The sequence below is a fragment of the Molossus molossus genome, unplaced genomic scaffold, assembly GCF_014108415.1.
Source record: "Molossus molossus isolate mMolMol1 unplaced genomic scaffold, mMolMol1.p scaffold_m16_p_1, whole genome shotgun sequence".
Taxonomy (NCBI): Eukaryota; Metazoa; Chordata; class Mammalia; order Chiroptera; family Molossidae; genus Molossus; species Molossus molossus.
The window spans coordinates 180,477,479-180,493,623 of record NW_023425344.1 but is presented as its reverse complement, the minus strand read 5'-3'; the positions used below and the strand labels follow the sequence as shown (position 1 = coordinate 180,493,623).

Sequence of the window (16,145 nt, the reverse complement as noted above, 5' to 3'; positions counted from 1 at the left end):
ATCCAAAAAATGAGGATAGTGTAAGGAGCCTCTGGGACAACTTCAAACATACCAACATTCGCATCTTGGGGTGCCAGAAGGAGAAGAGAGAGAACAAGAAATCGAAAACATGTTTGAAACAATAATGGCAGAAAACTTCCCTAATGTGGTGAAGGAAACAGACATACAAGTCCAGGAAGCACAGTAATTCCCAAACAAGATGAATCCCAAGAGGCCCACACCAAGACACATCATCATCAAAATGCAAAAGGTTCAAGACAAAGAGAGAAATCTTAAAAGCAGCAAGAGAAAAGCAGTTAGTTACCTACAAGGGAGTTCCCATTAGACTGTCAGCTGATTTCTCAAAAGAAGCAGGCCAAAAGGGAGTGGCAAGAAATATTCAGAGTGAGGAAAACACGAACCTACAACCAAGATTATCCTGCAAAGCTGTCATTTACAATCTATGGCCATATAAAGAGTTTCCCAGACAAGGAAATGCTAAAGGAGTTCATCACTACCAAACCGTTATTATATGAAATGTTGAAGGGTCTTCTTGAAGAAAAAGATAAAAAATATGAACAAACAAAATGGCAATGAATACATATCTATCGACAACTAAATCTACAGGCAAAATGAACAAGCAGAACAGAAACATTCTCATAGATACAGACATTTTGTTGGTTGCCAGATGGGGGGTGGTGGTTGGGGGGAATGGGTGAAAAAGGTGAAGGGATTAAGAAATACAAATTGGTTGCTAGACTGACAAACCTCAAAGGGAAGGGGGGTTGGGGGATGAAGAGAAATAAACCAAAGAACTTATATGTATACATACATAACCAATGGACACAGACAACAGTGTGGGGAAAGGCAGGAGGGGGACAAGAGTGGGGAGGAGGGGGTCAATGGGGGAAAAATGAGGGACATCTGTAATATTCAACAATAAAGATAAAAATAAATAAATAAAAACTAGTAAAGCAAAAAAAAAAAAAAATCAAGCACTTATTCTGCCTTTCCTATAAAAAGAAAAGTGCCTAGTGGTTATTAAATAGCGGACAAGAAATTTCTCTTTATAGAAGTAGACCAGATAATAAATGAAGAAAGAATAATAGATTATAACATCATCCTTTTGCAACTCATAATAAATGATCTAGGTAATGATTACCAATGACTTTTGGGATAGAACATATTACTATTCCCAATTCTTAACCCTTCTCTGTATCCATGCCCTTCACAATGTGACTCAGTGGTTCCTCCCAGCCATTAATTTTGGGCTTTGGCCAGTGGAATGTGTACACATCTGACACTGCCCATTCAAGTCTAGGCCATAAGAGGCATCTCATGTTTCTGCTTGCCCCTATTATACTCCTGCCATCACCATGAGAATAATTTGCCCTAGTTATACTTGTCTGAGGTGGGAGAGAGAGAGGTGAAACAGATCTGGTTCTGTCCTGAAGCTTAGGAACAATTCCAGCAAAACCTGTATATCAGGCAACCCCTAGCTGAACTGCAGATGCATAAGCAAGAACAAATGATTGTTTATCTGAGTTTGAGGCCGTTTGTTATTTCACATTATTGTAGTAATAATTAAGTGAGAGCTGGTGGTATCACAAAATGAGAGACAAGCCGATATCCTGGGTCTCCTGATATACCACCACCTAAAACTTAGCTTTCCAAAAAAAACCCAAAAAACAAAATACAAACAGAACAAATCCAAATCTGTCCAACTCTCTAGCTCTAAGTACAAGGGACTAGAACACATTCAACAACACCAATGTGAGGTAGTCAGTATCTGTGAGAAACTACAGGATAAATGACCTAGTTTCTTCAACAAATCAGCTAGAAAGGGCTAAAAAAGTGAGATGGACAGGAAAACCTACAGATTAAGTGAATTCAGAGATACATTAATAAGTCACAATGTGTGGATTTTATTCGATCCTAATTCAAATGATCAAATTAGTGTGTTATGTGTCTGTGTGTTTGTATCCTTACTTGAGTATTTTTTTTCCATTCATTTTTATTTTATTTACTTAATAGATTTTTTAGGGAGAGATAGAAACATTGATGTGAAAGAGAAACATCAATTGGCTGCCTCCTGCATGCCCCCTACGGGGTACCAAGCCTGAAACTCAGGCATGTGCCCTGACCAGGAATCAAACCAGGACCTCTTAGTTCATGGGACACTGCTCAGTCCACTGAGCCACACCCCAGCCAGGCCAAATTAGTGTGTGTGTGTGTGTGTGTTTTCTTTATTGATGTTACAGAGAGAAAGAGAGAGGAAGGGAGAGATGGAAACATTAATGAGAGAGAACATGGACTGGCTGCCTCCTGCATGCCCCCCACTGGGGATTGGGCCCACAACCTGGACATATGCCCTGACCAGGAATTCAACTGGTGACCTCTTGGTGCATAGGTGGATGCTCAAGCACTGAACCACACGGCCAGGCACCAAATTAGTATATTTTAATTATAGAACAACTAGTGAGAAATTTGAAGACTGACTAGATATTTGGATAAAGAAATAAAATATTAAGGGATTTTTTGTTACCATTTTTCAGGTAATGTATTGATATTACAATTTTTTTAAAAAAACGAGTCCTTATCTTTTCAATATATTCAAATAATTATTGTTGAAATATAATTATGCTGGGATTTACTTCAATATAATGTGATAGAAGAGGGAGTATAGCTTATAATGATGCTGGGATTTACTTCAATATAATGTGATAGAAGAGGGAGTATAGCTTTAACAAGATTGGCCATGAGTTACTATAACTGTTCTTATGCACCATTCAGACTTGTTAGAGTAGATGTTGGTTTATGACTGCCAAGTTTGCCTAATACAGTAGTTTTATCACTAAAAGTTGGGCTTGTTAATGGAGTCCCATAGTAGTTTCAGTGTTATAGCTTTTTCTACCATACACCTGTACATTTTCTTTTTAGGTAACTGAATGAATATTTAAGACATTTGTGTGCAAAGACTCTTTTTATGAACTGTTGTACCCTGTTAATGCATATTGCTCTGTGACTCCAGTGTATCTTGTTTGTACTGACCAAACCTAAATAAAAAATTTTATTGTAATTCCTGCAAACAAAACAAAACAAAATCAAACAAACAAACAAAATCATTGGCCATGAGTTGACTGTTGAGGTTGGATGATGATGGGTTCATGGAGGTTCATTATATTATACTCTGTATATTTTTGGTATTTCCCATAATAAGGAATTTTAAAAGGGAAAAAATAAAAAATGAGCACCAGGAAGTCAAATTATATAATTAAAGATACAAAGTAGCATCATAGTTTTCCCTACTTACCTGTTCTATTCTTCCGTTTTTCTCTCTCTGCTTTTAGCTCCTCCATGGCTTGAGATTTCTTATCTAGTTTCTCATCCCGTTTGGAACGCCGTTCCTTGTTATGGGATGTTACCTGGGAAGAGAAAATTATGTAGGATGGTTCTTTTTACCAACTGCTTATAAGATTTTCTATACCCCAAAATAAATCCAGTTCTTCACTGTGAATCTACATTGGTTGCAGAAACTGAAACTTGTTTAAAGGGGGAGAGCATCCTCTTGTGGACAAAGAGAATAGAGCAGCAGTAAAATCAGCCCCCATGTTACCTGCCTAATAAACAGAAAGCCTAATTATAGGAATAAGCACTTTTTAAAAAAAGATATAGTCCTGGCCGGTTTGGCTCAGCGGTTGGAGCGTGTGCCTGTGGTCCAGAGAGACCCGGGTTCAGTGTCCACTAAGGGCATGTACCTCGGTTGCAGTTTGTCCCTGGCCCTAGTTGGGTCGTGTGGGTGGCAGTCACTCAATGTATCCCTTTCACACCGATGTCTCTGTCTCTGTCTCTGTCTCTGTCTCTGTCTCTGTCTCTCTCTCTCTCTCTTTCTCTCTTCCTCCTGCTCTATCTGAACAAAAAATGAAAAAATGTCCTCGGGTGAGGATAAAAAAAATATATATTATATATATATTTATTGTTGACAGTATTACAAATGTCTCCCATTTACCCCCTCTTTGTCCTCCTCCACCCAGTCCCTGCCCCACCCCAGGCCTTCACTACACTATTGTCTATATCCATGGGCTATGTGTATTAAGTTCTTTGGTTAGTCTCTTCCTGTCCCCTCCCCGCTGAGATCTGTCGGTCTGTTCCATGCATCCATGCCTCTGGACCTATTTTGTCAGTTTATTTTGTTCATTAGATTAGGAATAAGCACTTTCTTTTTTTTTTTTTATCCTCACCCGAGGACACTCTTTCATTCTTTGTTCAGATAGAACAGGAGGGAGAGAGAGAGAGAGAGAGAGAGAAACATCGACGTGAAAGGGACACATCGAGTGGCTGCCACCTGCACGACCAACCAGGGCCGGGGACAAACTGCAAACGAGGTACATGCCCTTAGCGGGAACCGAACCTGGGTCTCTCCGGACCGCAGGCCGACGCTTTAACCGCTGAGCCAAACCGGCCAGGGCAGGAATAAGCACTTTCAAGAAGGACACCCTAGATCATAGCCAATATTTGCTGATATTGTCAACAAAGCTTTATGTGATGATGCAGAGATGACTAATTTTCCCAGCTATTCTTACAACCAAGTACAGGACAATATACACCTGACTGAGTAAACATCATAACCAATTGGGCTACCTGGGAAAGTATGTTTACCAACTTTTCCTTAGAGGCTGCTTACACATTAGTGAACTGCTTTTTACAATAGTCTTAAGTAAAGGATTCCTAAGAAATTAAACGGCTAATGGTGAAATGATATATCTAGAGATTAATGAAGATGATATGAATTGTCTTGCACTAACTGACCTAGGCTGATTAATATAAACCCACCTTTTATATAAATATATACATTCAACACAGACTTTACTCTTTGGATAATGAGATCCAATGAATCTCCTACCTGAGATTCTTGAATCTGTGTCAGCTTTTTCTTTTCCTGCTCCTCTTCTTGCTTTTTCTTTTTTTCTTTCTTTTCTTTCTTTTTGGCTGTTTTTAGTTTTTTCTTGATTTCAAATCTGGTTAAAAGATATTTGTTTAGTTTTGTAAGTGGTAATAAAATATTTGTGAAGACTGATTTCTATTAGAAAGGAGAAAGGAAGTAAGTAGGGGGAAAGAGTTAATAAGCATTTTTGCTTCCTGTAAGAAACTCCAATGTACAAGCACCATACAAATATTGAATGTAAGTACAACAAAAGTATTTAAAAGCATTAATTTGGAACAGACTTAAAAGGAGAGAAGATATTCAAGATACTATTATGTCCTATTGGTAACCCACAGCTCTTCCTTGACCTTCACACAATAGAAGAAAATAACTGATTTTTAAAATCAACTCCAATGGTGTTCCATTAGAAATAGAATGAGGCCACAGAAAGCCATTGTCACATTTTCAAGTGGTCACGACAAAGGCTGCATTTGAGTAAGACTGTTTTCTCTCTTTCATTAGGAAAAATACACCCCCGTCTCCACCCCAGCAAACATGAATAAATATGCTATTCTCTTAAACAAATATAATCTAGGCTCCCTCCTATAATAAAATCAGGCTTTTATGAAGTAAAACTGTCTTTTTGTGAACTTAAGAAATTTTATGAATGGGATAAAGGAATATACTAAACACTAAACTCTTATCATAACACTCCTAAATAACCCCAATAGACAAATTTTTACTTAGTTCTTAACACAGTACTCAAACATTTTTATGTTCTTTTTGGTCATTATTAAGGTTGTAAATGTACTTTTATAATGTGAGAAAGGAGTGCACTGTTATGAATTTACTCCTTTTTAAAACAGGTAATAATTAAACAACAACACATTCCTAAATAACCAATGTGTCAAAGAAGAAATCACAAATTAAATTAGAAAATAATTTGAGATGACTGAAAATGAATATACAACATAGCAAAACTTACAGAATGTAGCTTATGCAGTACCTAAAGGGAAATGTATATGGGTAAATGCCTATACTAAAACAAAAAGATTTCAAATCAATAACTTAATCTTCACCTTAAGACAGTGGAAAAAGAGATAACTAAATATAAAACAAGCAGAAAAGCCCAGCTGGTGTGGCTCAGTGGTTGAGCATCGACCCATGCACCAAGAGGTCAATCAGGGCACATTGTCCAGGTTGCAGGCTAGATCCCCAGTAGGGGGCATACAGGAGGCAGCCAATTGATGTTTCTCTTTCATCATGGATGTTTCTCTCTCTCTCCCTTTCCCTTCGTCTCTCTATAAAAATCAATAAAACATAAAAAAAAACAAAAAACAAGCATAAGCACAGAATCAAGATTAGCGCAGAAATGAATGAAACACAAAATGGATAATCAATAAAACCAGAGTTCATTCTTTGTTTTTTTGTCCTCACCCGAGGACATTTTTCCATTTTTTATTCAAATAGAGCGGGAGGGAGAGAGAGGAAGAGAGAGAAACATAGATGTGAAAGGAACACATCAAGTGGCCGCCACCCACACGACCCAACCAGGGCCGGGGACAAACTGCAGCCAAGGTACATGCCCTTAGTGGGAACTGAACCCGGGTCTCTGTGGACCGCAGGCTGACACTCTAACCACTGAGCCAAACCGGCCAGGGCTGGAAAAGTTTTAATAAGACCTACAGTAAGAGATTGAATTAGTAATTTTAAAACTTCCCACAAAGAAAAGCTCAGGCTCAGGTAGCTTTCCTGGAGAAATCAACCAAACATTTATTTATTTATGTTTTTAATCCTCACCTGAGGATATTTTTACATTTATCTTTAGACAGAGTGGGAGGGAGAGAGGGAGAAACATCGATGTGAGAGAGACACATCGATTGGTTGCCACCCACAAAACCCCAACTGGGGCTGGGGACTAACCACAACCATGGTACATGCCCTTGGCCGAAATCGAACCCGGGACTCTCTTTGATCCAAAGGCCGACACTCTAACTGCTGAGCCAAACCGGCCAGGGTGAAATTGACCAAACATTTAAAGAAGTAATATCAGCCCAGCTGGTGTGTCTCAGTGGATTGAACATTCTTACATTGATTGAAAGGTCCCAGTTCAATTCCTGGTCAGGGCGCATGCCCAGGTTTCAGGCTCAATTCCCAATTGGGGGTGTGGGGGAGGCAGTCCATCAATGTTTCTCTCACATCAATGTTTCTATCTCTCTCTCTAAAAAAAAATCAATGAAAACATATTAAGAAAAAATAAAGAATACCAATTCTTTATAAACTCTTCTAAAAAACAGAAGGAAAGGAAACACTTCTCAATCCATTCTGAGTCTAGTATTGTTCTGACACCAAACCCAGACAATGACATCACAAGAGAAGAAGTATATCTCTTAAGAATACTGATGTAGCCCTGGCCAGTGTAGCTCAGTTGGTTGGGCATCATCCCAGGCACCAAAGAGTTGCCGGTTTGATTCCTGATCAGGGCACACGCCTGGGGTTGTAGGCTCAATCCCCAGTAGGTGTGCAGGAGACAGCCAATTAATGGATATTGCATTCTCACATGAATGTTTCCTTCTCTATCTCTAAAATTCAATAAAAATATTTTAAAAATAAGATAAATAAAAAAGAATACTTATGTAAAAATCAACAATAATAGCAAATTGAATCCATAAACATATAAAAAGGATGATACACCATGACCAAGTAGGATTTATTTCAGTAATGCAAGATTGGTTCATCATAAAAAAATCAATCATTGTAATATACTATATTAATAGAATAAAGTACAAAAACCACATGATTGTTCCAGTAAACACAGAAAAAACACTTAACAAAATCCAATACACTGTCCTGATAAAAACTCTCAACAAACAAGGAACAGAAAGAAACTTCAGAAGGCATCTATGAAAAACCCATAGCTAACTTAATACGTAATGGTGAAAGACTGAACACTTTCCACTAAGATTAGGAATAAGACCAAAATATGTGTTCTCACCATTTCTGTTCAACATGGTATTGGAGGGCAAGAAAAAGAAACGAAGGAGTCCATAGTGAAAAGGAAGGAGTAAAATGTATCTCTTTTTGCAGATCACATGATCTTATATATAGGAAATCTTGAGGAAACCACTAAAAATTATTAAAACTAGTAAGTGAGCTCTGCAGGGTACTGAACCAATATACAAAAACATTAATTTTATTTCTATGTACTTACAGTGAACAATTTGAAATTAACAAAGAAAACAATTCCATTTAAAATAGCATCCAAAAGAATATTTAGGAATAAATTTAACAAAACAAGTGCTAGACTTTTACACCAAAACTGGCAAACATTGTTGAAAGAAATTAAATACCCAAAGAAGTAAAAAGACACCATGTTCATGGATTGAAAGACTTCACAGTGTTAAGATGACAATACTCCCAAATTTGACCTACAGATTCATTACACTTCCAGCTAATTTTTTGTTGTTGCAGCAATTGACAATCTGATATTAAAATTCATAATGACTCTCTCTCCCCCCCCTCTCCCTTACTCTCTTCTCTAAAATTAATATAGAAAAAATATTTAAAATTCATATCGGAATACAAAAAGCCTCATATAACAAAACAATTTTGAAAAAGGAGAACAAAGTTGGAGAACTCACCCTTCCCAAGTTAAAAACTAGCCCAGCAGGTGTGGCTCAGTGGTTGAGCGTCAACCCATGAACCAAGAGATCACCGGTTTGATTCACGGTCAGAGCACATGCTCAGGTTGTGGGCCCAATCCCCAGTGGGGGGCATGTAGGAGGCGGCCAGTCGATGTTTTCTCTCATTGATGTTTCCATTTCTCTCTCCCTCTCCCTCTCCCTTCCCCTCTCTAGAAAATCAATAAAGAAGAAGAAGAAGAAAAACCTGAATACATAGCTACAGTAATCAAAACAGTATAGTACTACCCTGGCTGATTTGGCTCAGCAGTTAAAGCATCGGCCCAAGGACCAAAGAATCTCAGGTTTGAGTCCCGGTCTAGGGCACATGCCTTGGTTGCGGGTTTGATCCCTGGCCCTGGTTGGGACCAGGGCCGTGTGGGAGGCAGCCAGTATCACAGATGGATGTTTCGCTCTCTCTCCCTCCCTCACTCCCTTCCCTCTATCTAAAATATTCTCAGGTAATAATAAGAAAAACAAAAACAAACAGTATAGTACTAGCAAAAGACAGACACAGATCAATGGGAGAGAATTGAGAGTCAGCAAATAAACCCATTTATCTATGGACAACTGTTTTTTTGTTTTTATTTTAAATTATGGATTTTATTTTATTTATTTATTTTTTTTGGAGAGAGGAAATGAGAAGGAGAAAAAGAAACACTGATGAAAGAGAAACATCAGCTGCCTCCAGCACGCCCCCTATTGGGGAACGAGCTCGAAACCCAGGCTTGCGCCCAGACTGGGAATCCACCTGGAGACCTCTCAGTGAGTGGGATGATGCTCAACCAATTGAGCCACAAAAGCCAGGGCTATGGACAACTGATTTGTGACAACAGTGCCAAGACTGGGGAAAGAACAGTCTCTTCAACAAGTGGAACTGAGACAACTGAATAGCAACATGCGAAAGAATGAAGATGGATCCTTACTTCATACCACTTACAACAATTATCTCAAAATGTACTTTTTAAAAATTTTGGTTTTCCTTATTGATTTTAGAGAAAGGAAGGGAAAGGGAGAGAAAGAAACAGAGATGAAAGAGAACATCGATCGGATGCCTCTTGCATGCCCCCACCTGGGCATGTGTCCTGACCTGGAATCAAACTGGCGACCTCTTGGTGTATGGGTCAATGCTCAACCACCTAGCCACACAGGCCAGGCTAATGTTCTTATAGGTATCATCTCACTCAAACCTTACAAAAATCCCCAAGGAGGAAGGTGAGGCAGGAAGAGGGAAAGTGACTAATTCAGATCATCAGGACAGTTAGTCTGAATTAAGCCTAGACCTCTCATTGAAAATGTCAGCGCTTTTTCTACAACCAAGCTACTTTTCATGGCTGCCTGCGCTCACTTTAAACATTTTTTAATATAAGCCTGTTCTTATTATTTAGAGATAAGAAGGGGGAGAGAGATAGAAACATCGGTGTGAGAGAGAAACATGGATTGGCTGCCTCCTGCACACTGCCTACTAGGGATCAAGGCTGAAACCCAAGCATGTGCCCTGACCAGGAATCGAATCAAGACCTCTTAGTAACACTCAATCCACTGAGCCACACTGGTGGGGCGACACTTTTTTTTTCAATTAAAAAAGAATAGGTGAAGAATCTAACAATTGAAAATAAAATGGGATACTAAGGTATTTACATAAAAAGATTGATTATTGTGATTAAATGAGATCTATACAATGACCTTTTTCTTAAAATATGGAGGATATTTCTGAGTTACTCAATTGCACTGTCTTGTAGCTAAACAAATGAGCTATAAAAATATCTCAATTTTCTGTGAATGGCTCAGAACTTATCTTAATTATCATCAGAGTAAACATTCTTCCAGCCACTAAAGTCATGGAATCAGTTAATTGCCTCATTCAGATTAGGTGAAAAAACACTGTAAAAACCAAAATATAATAAAAAACCTTGAGATTGGCCCGGCCGGTGTGGCTCAGTGGTTGAGCGCCGACCCATGCACCAAGAGGTCACTGGTTTGATTCCTAGTTAGAGCATGTGCCCAGGTTGTGTGCCCGATCCCCAGTGGGGGGCATGCAGGAGGCAGCCAATCGATGTTCTCTCTCATCGATGTTTCTATCTCTCTCTCTCTCCCTCTCCCTTCCTCTCTCTCTCAAGTCAATAAAGAAAGAAAAAATTAAAAAACAAAAAACCTTGAGATAAGACACCCATTACTCTTTAGCTACATTGTGATTTTCTCATGAGGCCCTATTGGCCTTATACAAGAACCTCTTGTTAAGCTTTCCATAGTCCAGAAATTCTATATTTATTTATTTATTTATTTTTAATTCCTCACCCGAAGATATTTTTCTATTTATCATCAGATAGAGTGGGAGGGAGGGAGAGAGAGAGACAAACCACTGAGCCAAACCAGCCAGGGCCAGAAATACTATTTTTAAAAGTCATCCCAAACCATCTGGCAATTTCAGCACAGATTCTTAAGTCCTGTTTGTTCCAATACAGGTAACCTTGGAAGCATTCATGCTCAAACCAAATGTCTATTAGTTGCTGCTGACTAAAAGCCAAATATTCTTGTCTAGGATAACTCACCATACTTAATATGGTCTCTATAACGGACAAACAGGCTTCCAAAGAAAATGCTTCCATTTTTTTTATTTTATTTTATGATATTAGGTAGGTGGGAAAGGATCCTAGTTCTGAGGGCTATTTTATTTCCTGAGACAACCTTACCTTCTTTTCAACACCTCACGTTTCTCTATGCGGTTAAACAGTTCTTGCTCTCTTTCCTTCTCTGTCATCTGTTCTAGACGAGCCCTGTCTTCCTCATCTCCCATGAGGTCTTCTCCATAGCCATCATGGAATTCTTCATCTTCTGAAGAAGAGTCTGAATCTGAACTGGAGGAGGAGCTGTTGCTGTCAGAATCAGACACTTCACCTGCAACAAAGGCCGAAACACAGGATTAGGCTCTGCTAGAGAAGATAGGCCACAGGTGACTCCACAGTGTTGATAATCATTACTCCTCGGCTCTCCTAGGTAAAGTGGCATCTCTGCTCCTTTGGGAACAGTTTTTGTTCTGCCTTTGGCAAATGCAAACACAGGTTAGCTGGAATATAAACCAGCATGTTCTTCTTTTTTTTTTTTTATCCTCACCCAAGGACATTTTTCCATTTTTTGTTCAGATAGAGCGGGAGGGAGAGAGAGGAAGAGAGAGAGAGAGAAACATCGATGTGAAGGGACACATCGAGTGGCTGCCACCTGCACGACCAACCAGGGCCGGGGACAAACTGCAACCGAGGTACATGCCCTTAGCGGGAACCGAACCCGGGTCTCTCTGTACCGCAGGCCGACGCTCTAACCGCTGAGCCAAACCGGCCAGGGCCAGCATGTCCTTTTTAATTTAACTTTTTTATTATGAAAAAATTGCAGAACTAAAGTAAAAAGTTACAAGGATAGGTGACTTCCATATATCTTTTAACTTAAGTCCACCCATTGTTAACATTGCCAATTTACTTTCTGTCTACATACATAAAATAATGCATACATTTTTATTATTCATTTTGCTGAAGTGAAAGTAAGTTACAGAGATTGTAACCCTTCACACCTAAACACTACTCCTAAAAAAGACAGTCTTTTACATAACCAATTATACAATCATCAGATTCAGGAAATTTAACATTGATGTAATACCCTTATCTAACATGTACTCCATATTCAAATTTCACCAATTGTTCTAACAGTCCTTTACAGCCACTTTTCAAAGAAGGACTCAATCTAGGATTACACACTGAGTTTGGTTGCCACGTCTCTCTACTAGCCTCTAATCTGTAACAGCCTTTTTTCCCTTTCATGTCACTGAATTTTTGAAGAGTACAAGCCCAAATATTATCTGACAGAATCTTATGAATTGATGATAAAAATATTCTTTATCTGAGCAGTAGCAAGCACATGTGGCTACTGAGCAAATGAAATGTGGCTAATGCAACTGAGACACTCCATTTTTATTTTATTTTATTTTATTTTATTTTATTTTATTTTATTTTATTTTTGTTAATGCTCACTCAAGGATATTTTTCCATTGATTTTTAGATTGAGTGGGAGGGAAGAAAGGAGAAAGAGAAACATCACTGTGAGAGAGACACATTGATTGGTTGCCTCCTGCAAGCCCCAATCAGGGCTGGGGTTTGAACCTACAACCCAGGTATGTGCCCTTGACTGGGAATTGAACCTGAGACCTTTGATCCACAGGTCAATGTTCTAACTGCTGAACCAAACCAGCCAGAGAGAGACACTCTTTTTAATCTTTACTTTTATTTATTTATTTATTTATTATTTAAATTTTTTTACTTTTTTTTTTATCCTCACCAGAGGACATTTTTCCATTTTTTGTTCAGACGGGGGGGGGGGGAGGGCGGGGAGGGAGAGAGAGAGAGAGAGAAGCATCGACGTGAAAGGGACACATCGAGTGGCCACCACCCACATGACCCAACCAGGGCCGGGGACAAACTGCAACTGAGGTATGTGCTCTTAGCGGGAACCGAACCTGGGTCTCTCTGGACCGCAGGTCGACACTCTAACCACTGACCCAAACGGGCCAGGGCTTAATCTTTACTTTTTTTTTTTTATATCCTCACCCGAGGACATTTTTCCATTTTTTGTACAGACAGAGTGGGAGGGAGAGAGAGGAAGAAAGAGAGAGAGAGAAACATTGATGTGAAAGGGACACATCGAGTGGCCGCCACCCGCACGACCAACCAGGACCAGGGACAAACTGCAACCGAGGCACATGCCCTTAGCAGGAACCGAACCCGGGTCTCTCCGGACCGCAGGCCAATGCTCTAACAGCTGAGCCAAACTGGCCAGGGCTTAATCTTTACTTTTAATTAATTCAAATTTAAACAGCCACAGTTATCAAAAGTCCCCAATTTAGGTTGGTTAGTTTCATCAAGCACCATTCAGGTTATGAATTTTTGGCAAGAATAATCCCTGCCTGGTCAGTGTGGCTCAGCTGGTTGAGCGTTGTCCCATGCACCAAGAGGTCACTGGTTCAATTCCTGGTCAGGGTGCAAGCCTGGGTTTCTGGCTCAGTCCCCAGTAGAGAGTATGCAGGAGGCAGCCTGTCGATGTTTCTCTCTCATCAATGTTTCTACCTCTCTTCCCTCTCCCTTCCCCTCTCTATCAATAAGAACATATATTTAACAACAAAAAAAATACTCCTAAGTGATTGTGTCATTTTCATTTTCAAAGTATACATCAGGAAGCATCTGCCATCTATTTGTTCTATTACTAATTATATTAATTTGGATTTTTGATTAAGGTGGTGTCCCTAGTTTTCTCCTTTGAAAAGGCACCCTTTTTAAAAATATATATATATTAATTAATTTTTGTTACAGATGTTTCTCCCCCCCCCCCACTGAGTCCCCCCTCCCCCTCCCTCCCTGCCCGGTCCCCAGCTTTGTTGTCCATGTCCATTGTTCATGCATAAATGCATATAAGTTCTGTGGTTTATCTCTCCCCCACCACCCCCTTTTCTGGGGATTGTCAGTCTCTGGGACTACCCCATTCCTCAGACTGTTATGTTCATTATATTCCGTATATAAGTGAGATCATGTGGTATTTGTCTTTCTCTATTTGGCTTGTTTCACTTAGGATGATACTTTCCAGGTCCCTCCATGTAGTCTCAAAGGATAAGAGATCTTTCTTTCTTACAGCTGCGCAGTACTCCATTGTGTATATGTACCACTGCTTTTTTATCCATTCATCTACTGATGGACACTTGGGCTGTTTCCAGATCTTAGCTATTGTAAATAGTGCTGCTACAAACATGGGGGTACATATATTCTTTCTTTTTTTTTTTATCCTCACCCGAGGATATTTTTCCATTTTTCGTACAGATAGAGTGGAAGGGAGAGAGAAAGAGAAACATCGATGTGAAGGGACACATCGAGTGGCTGCCACCCGCACGACCAACCAGGGCCGGGGACAAACTGCAACCGAAGTACGTGCCCTTAGCGGGAACCGAACCCAGGTCTCTCCGGACCGCAGGCCGACGCTCTAACCGCTGAGCCAAACTGGCCAGGGCCATATATTCTTTCTAATGGGTGTTTCAGGCTTCTTAGTGTGTATTTCCTAGAAGTGGGATCTCTGGGTCAAATGAAAGTTCAGTTTATACGTTTTTGCGGTAACACCATATTGTTTTCCATAGTGGCTGCACCAGTCTGCATTCCCACCAGCAGTGTACTGGAGTCCTCTTTTCTCCACACCCTCGCCAACACTTGTTGTTTGATGAAAAGGCACTTTTTAAAGAACTTTTTATCCTCACCCAAGACACATCGACTGGTTGCCACCCACACGACCCCAACCAGGGCTGGGGATAAAATGCAACCAAGGAACACGCCCTTAGTGGGAACCGAACCTGGGTCTCTCTGGTCCGCGGGCCTATGCTCTAACTGCTGAGCCAAACCCACCAGGGCTGAAAAGGCACTTTTCCCCCCTCCTCTATAGTTAGTTAGTATAATAGAAAGATGTTTTGACTGTAAACATCTTTTTTTTTTTAATCCTCATCTGAGGACATTTTTCCATATTTTGTTCAGATAGAGTGGGAGAGGGAGAGGGAGAGAGAGAGAGAAACATCGACGTGAAAGGGACACATCAAGTGGTTGCCACCCGCACAACCCAACTTGGGCTGGGGATAAACTGCAACCAAGGTACATGCCCTTAGCGGGAACCGAACCCGGGTCTCTCTGGACCACAGGCCTACGCTCCAGCCGCTGAGCCAAACCAGCCATGGCTTGACTGTAAACATCTTGCTCCCCAACAAACTCTCACTCAATCAATGGTTTTAACAGTCATTGGTAACTCTAGAGCAGTGGTTTTTTTTTTTTATCCTCATCCGAGGACATTTTTCCATTTTTTGTTCAGATAGAGCAGGAGGGAGAGAGAGGAAGAGAGAGAGAGAGAGAAACATCGATGTGAAGGGACACATCGAGCGGCTGCCACCCGCACGACCAACCAGGGCCGGGGACAAACTGCAACCGAGGTACGTGCCCTTAATGGGAACCGCAGGCCGACGCTACAACCACTGAGCCAAACCGGCCAGGGCTAGAGCAGTGGTTCTTAACCTTCCTAATGCCATGACCCTTTAATACAGTTCCTAATGTTGTGGTGACCCCCAACCATAAAATTATATTCACTGCTACTTCATAATTGTACTTTTGCTACTGTTATGTCTTAGTGACACCTGTGAAAGGGTCATTTGACCCCCAAAGGTTGAGAACCACTGTTCTAGAGTAAATCAATTATTACTGATGATTGAAAACTGATTTTTCTATCATTTCTTCTACATTTATTAGTTGACATTAAACATGAAATCAATGTTTTAATGAGTCATTAAATTGATTAGTGAATTCCTAATAAGCCCATTTTATTAACTGAGTTTTGTACCCGGGTTCAAGGATTTTCCTCTTCAGTCAGACCACGCATAAGAGGGAAGGGAAGGCACCCAGAGTAAAGTGAATTGAGACTCTAATGCAGAGACTCCTCATGGGTTTCCTGAATGGGTTTCACGGACCTCCTTAACCTGTGGAACTGCATGTGTATTT

The 16,145-nt window shown here is 40.1% G+C and overlaps 1 protein-coding gene across 3 annotated transcripts in view; it reads right to left on the bottom strand.

The window, feature by feature from the left end:
- RTF1 (RTF1 homolog, Paf1/RNA polymerase II complex component) overlaps positions 1–16,145 on the bottom strand; it is a 78,630-nt gene that overhangs the window by 29,159 nt on the left and 33,326 nt on the right. For all 3 annotated transcript variants that reach the window (XM_036241275.1, XM_036241288.1, XM_036241281.1), the window contains 3 exons: positions 11,277–11,481; positions 4,883–4,997; positions 3,293–3,404 (listed from right to left, as the gene is read on the bottom strand). In XM_036241275.1, coding sequence (XP_036097168.1) covers positions 3,293–3,404; positions 4,883–4,997; positions 11,277–11,481 — 432 coding nt within the window. The remainder of the gene's footprint in view (positions 1–3,292; positions 3,405–4,882; positions 4,998–11,276; positions 11,482–16,145) is intronic.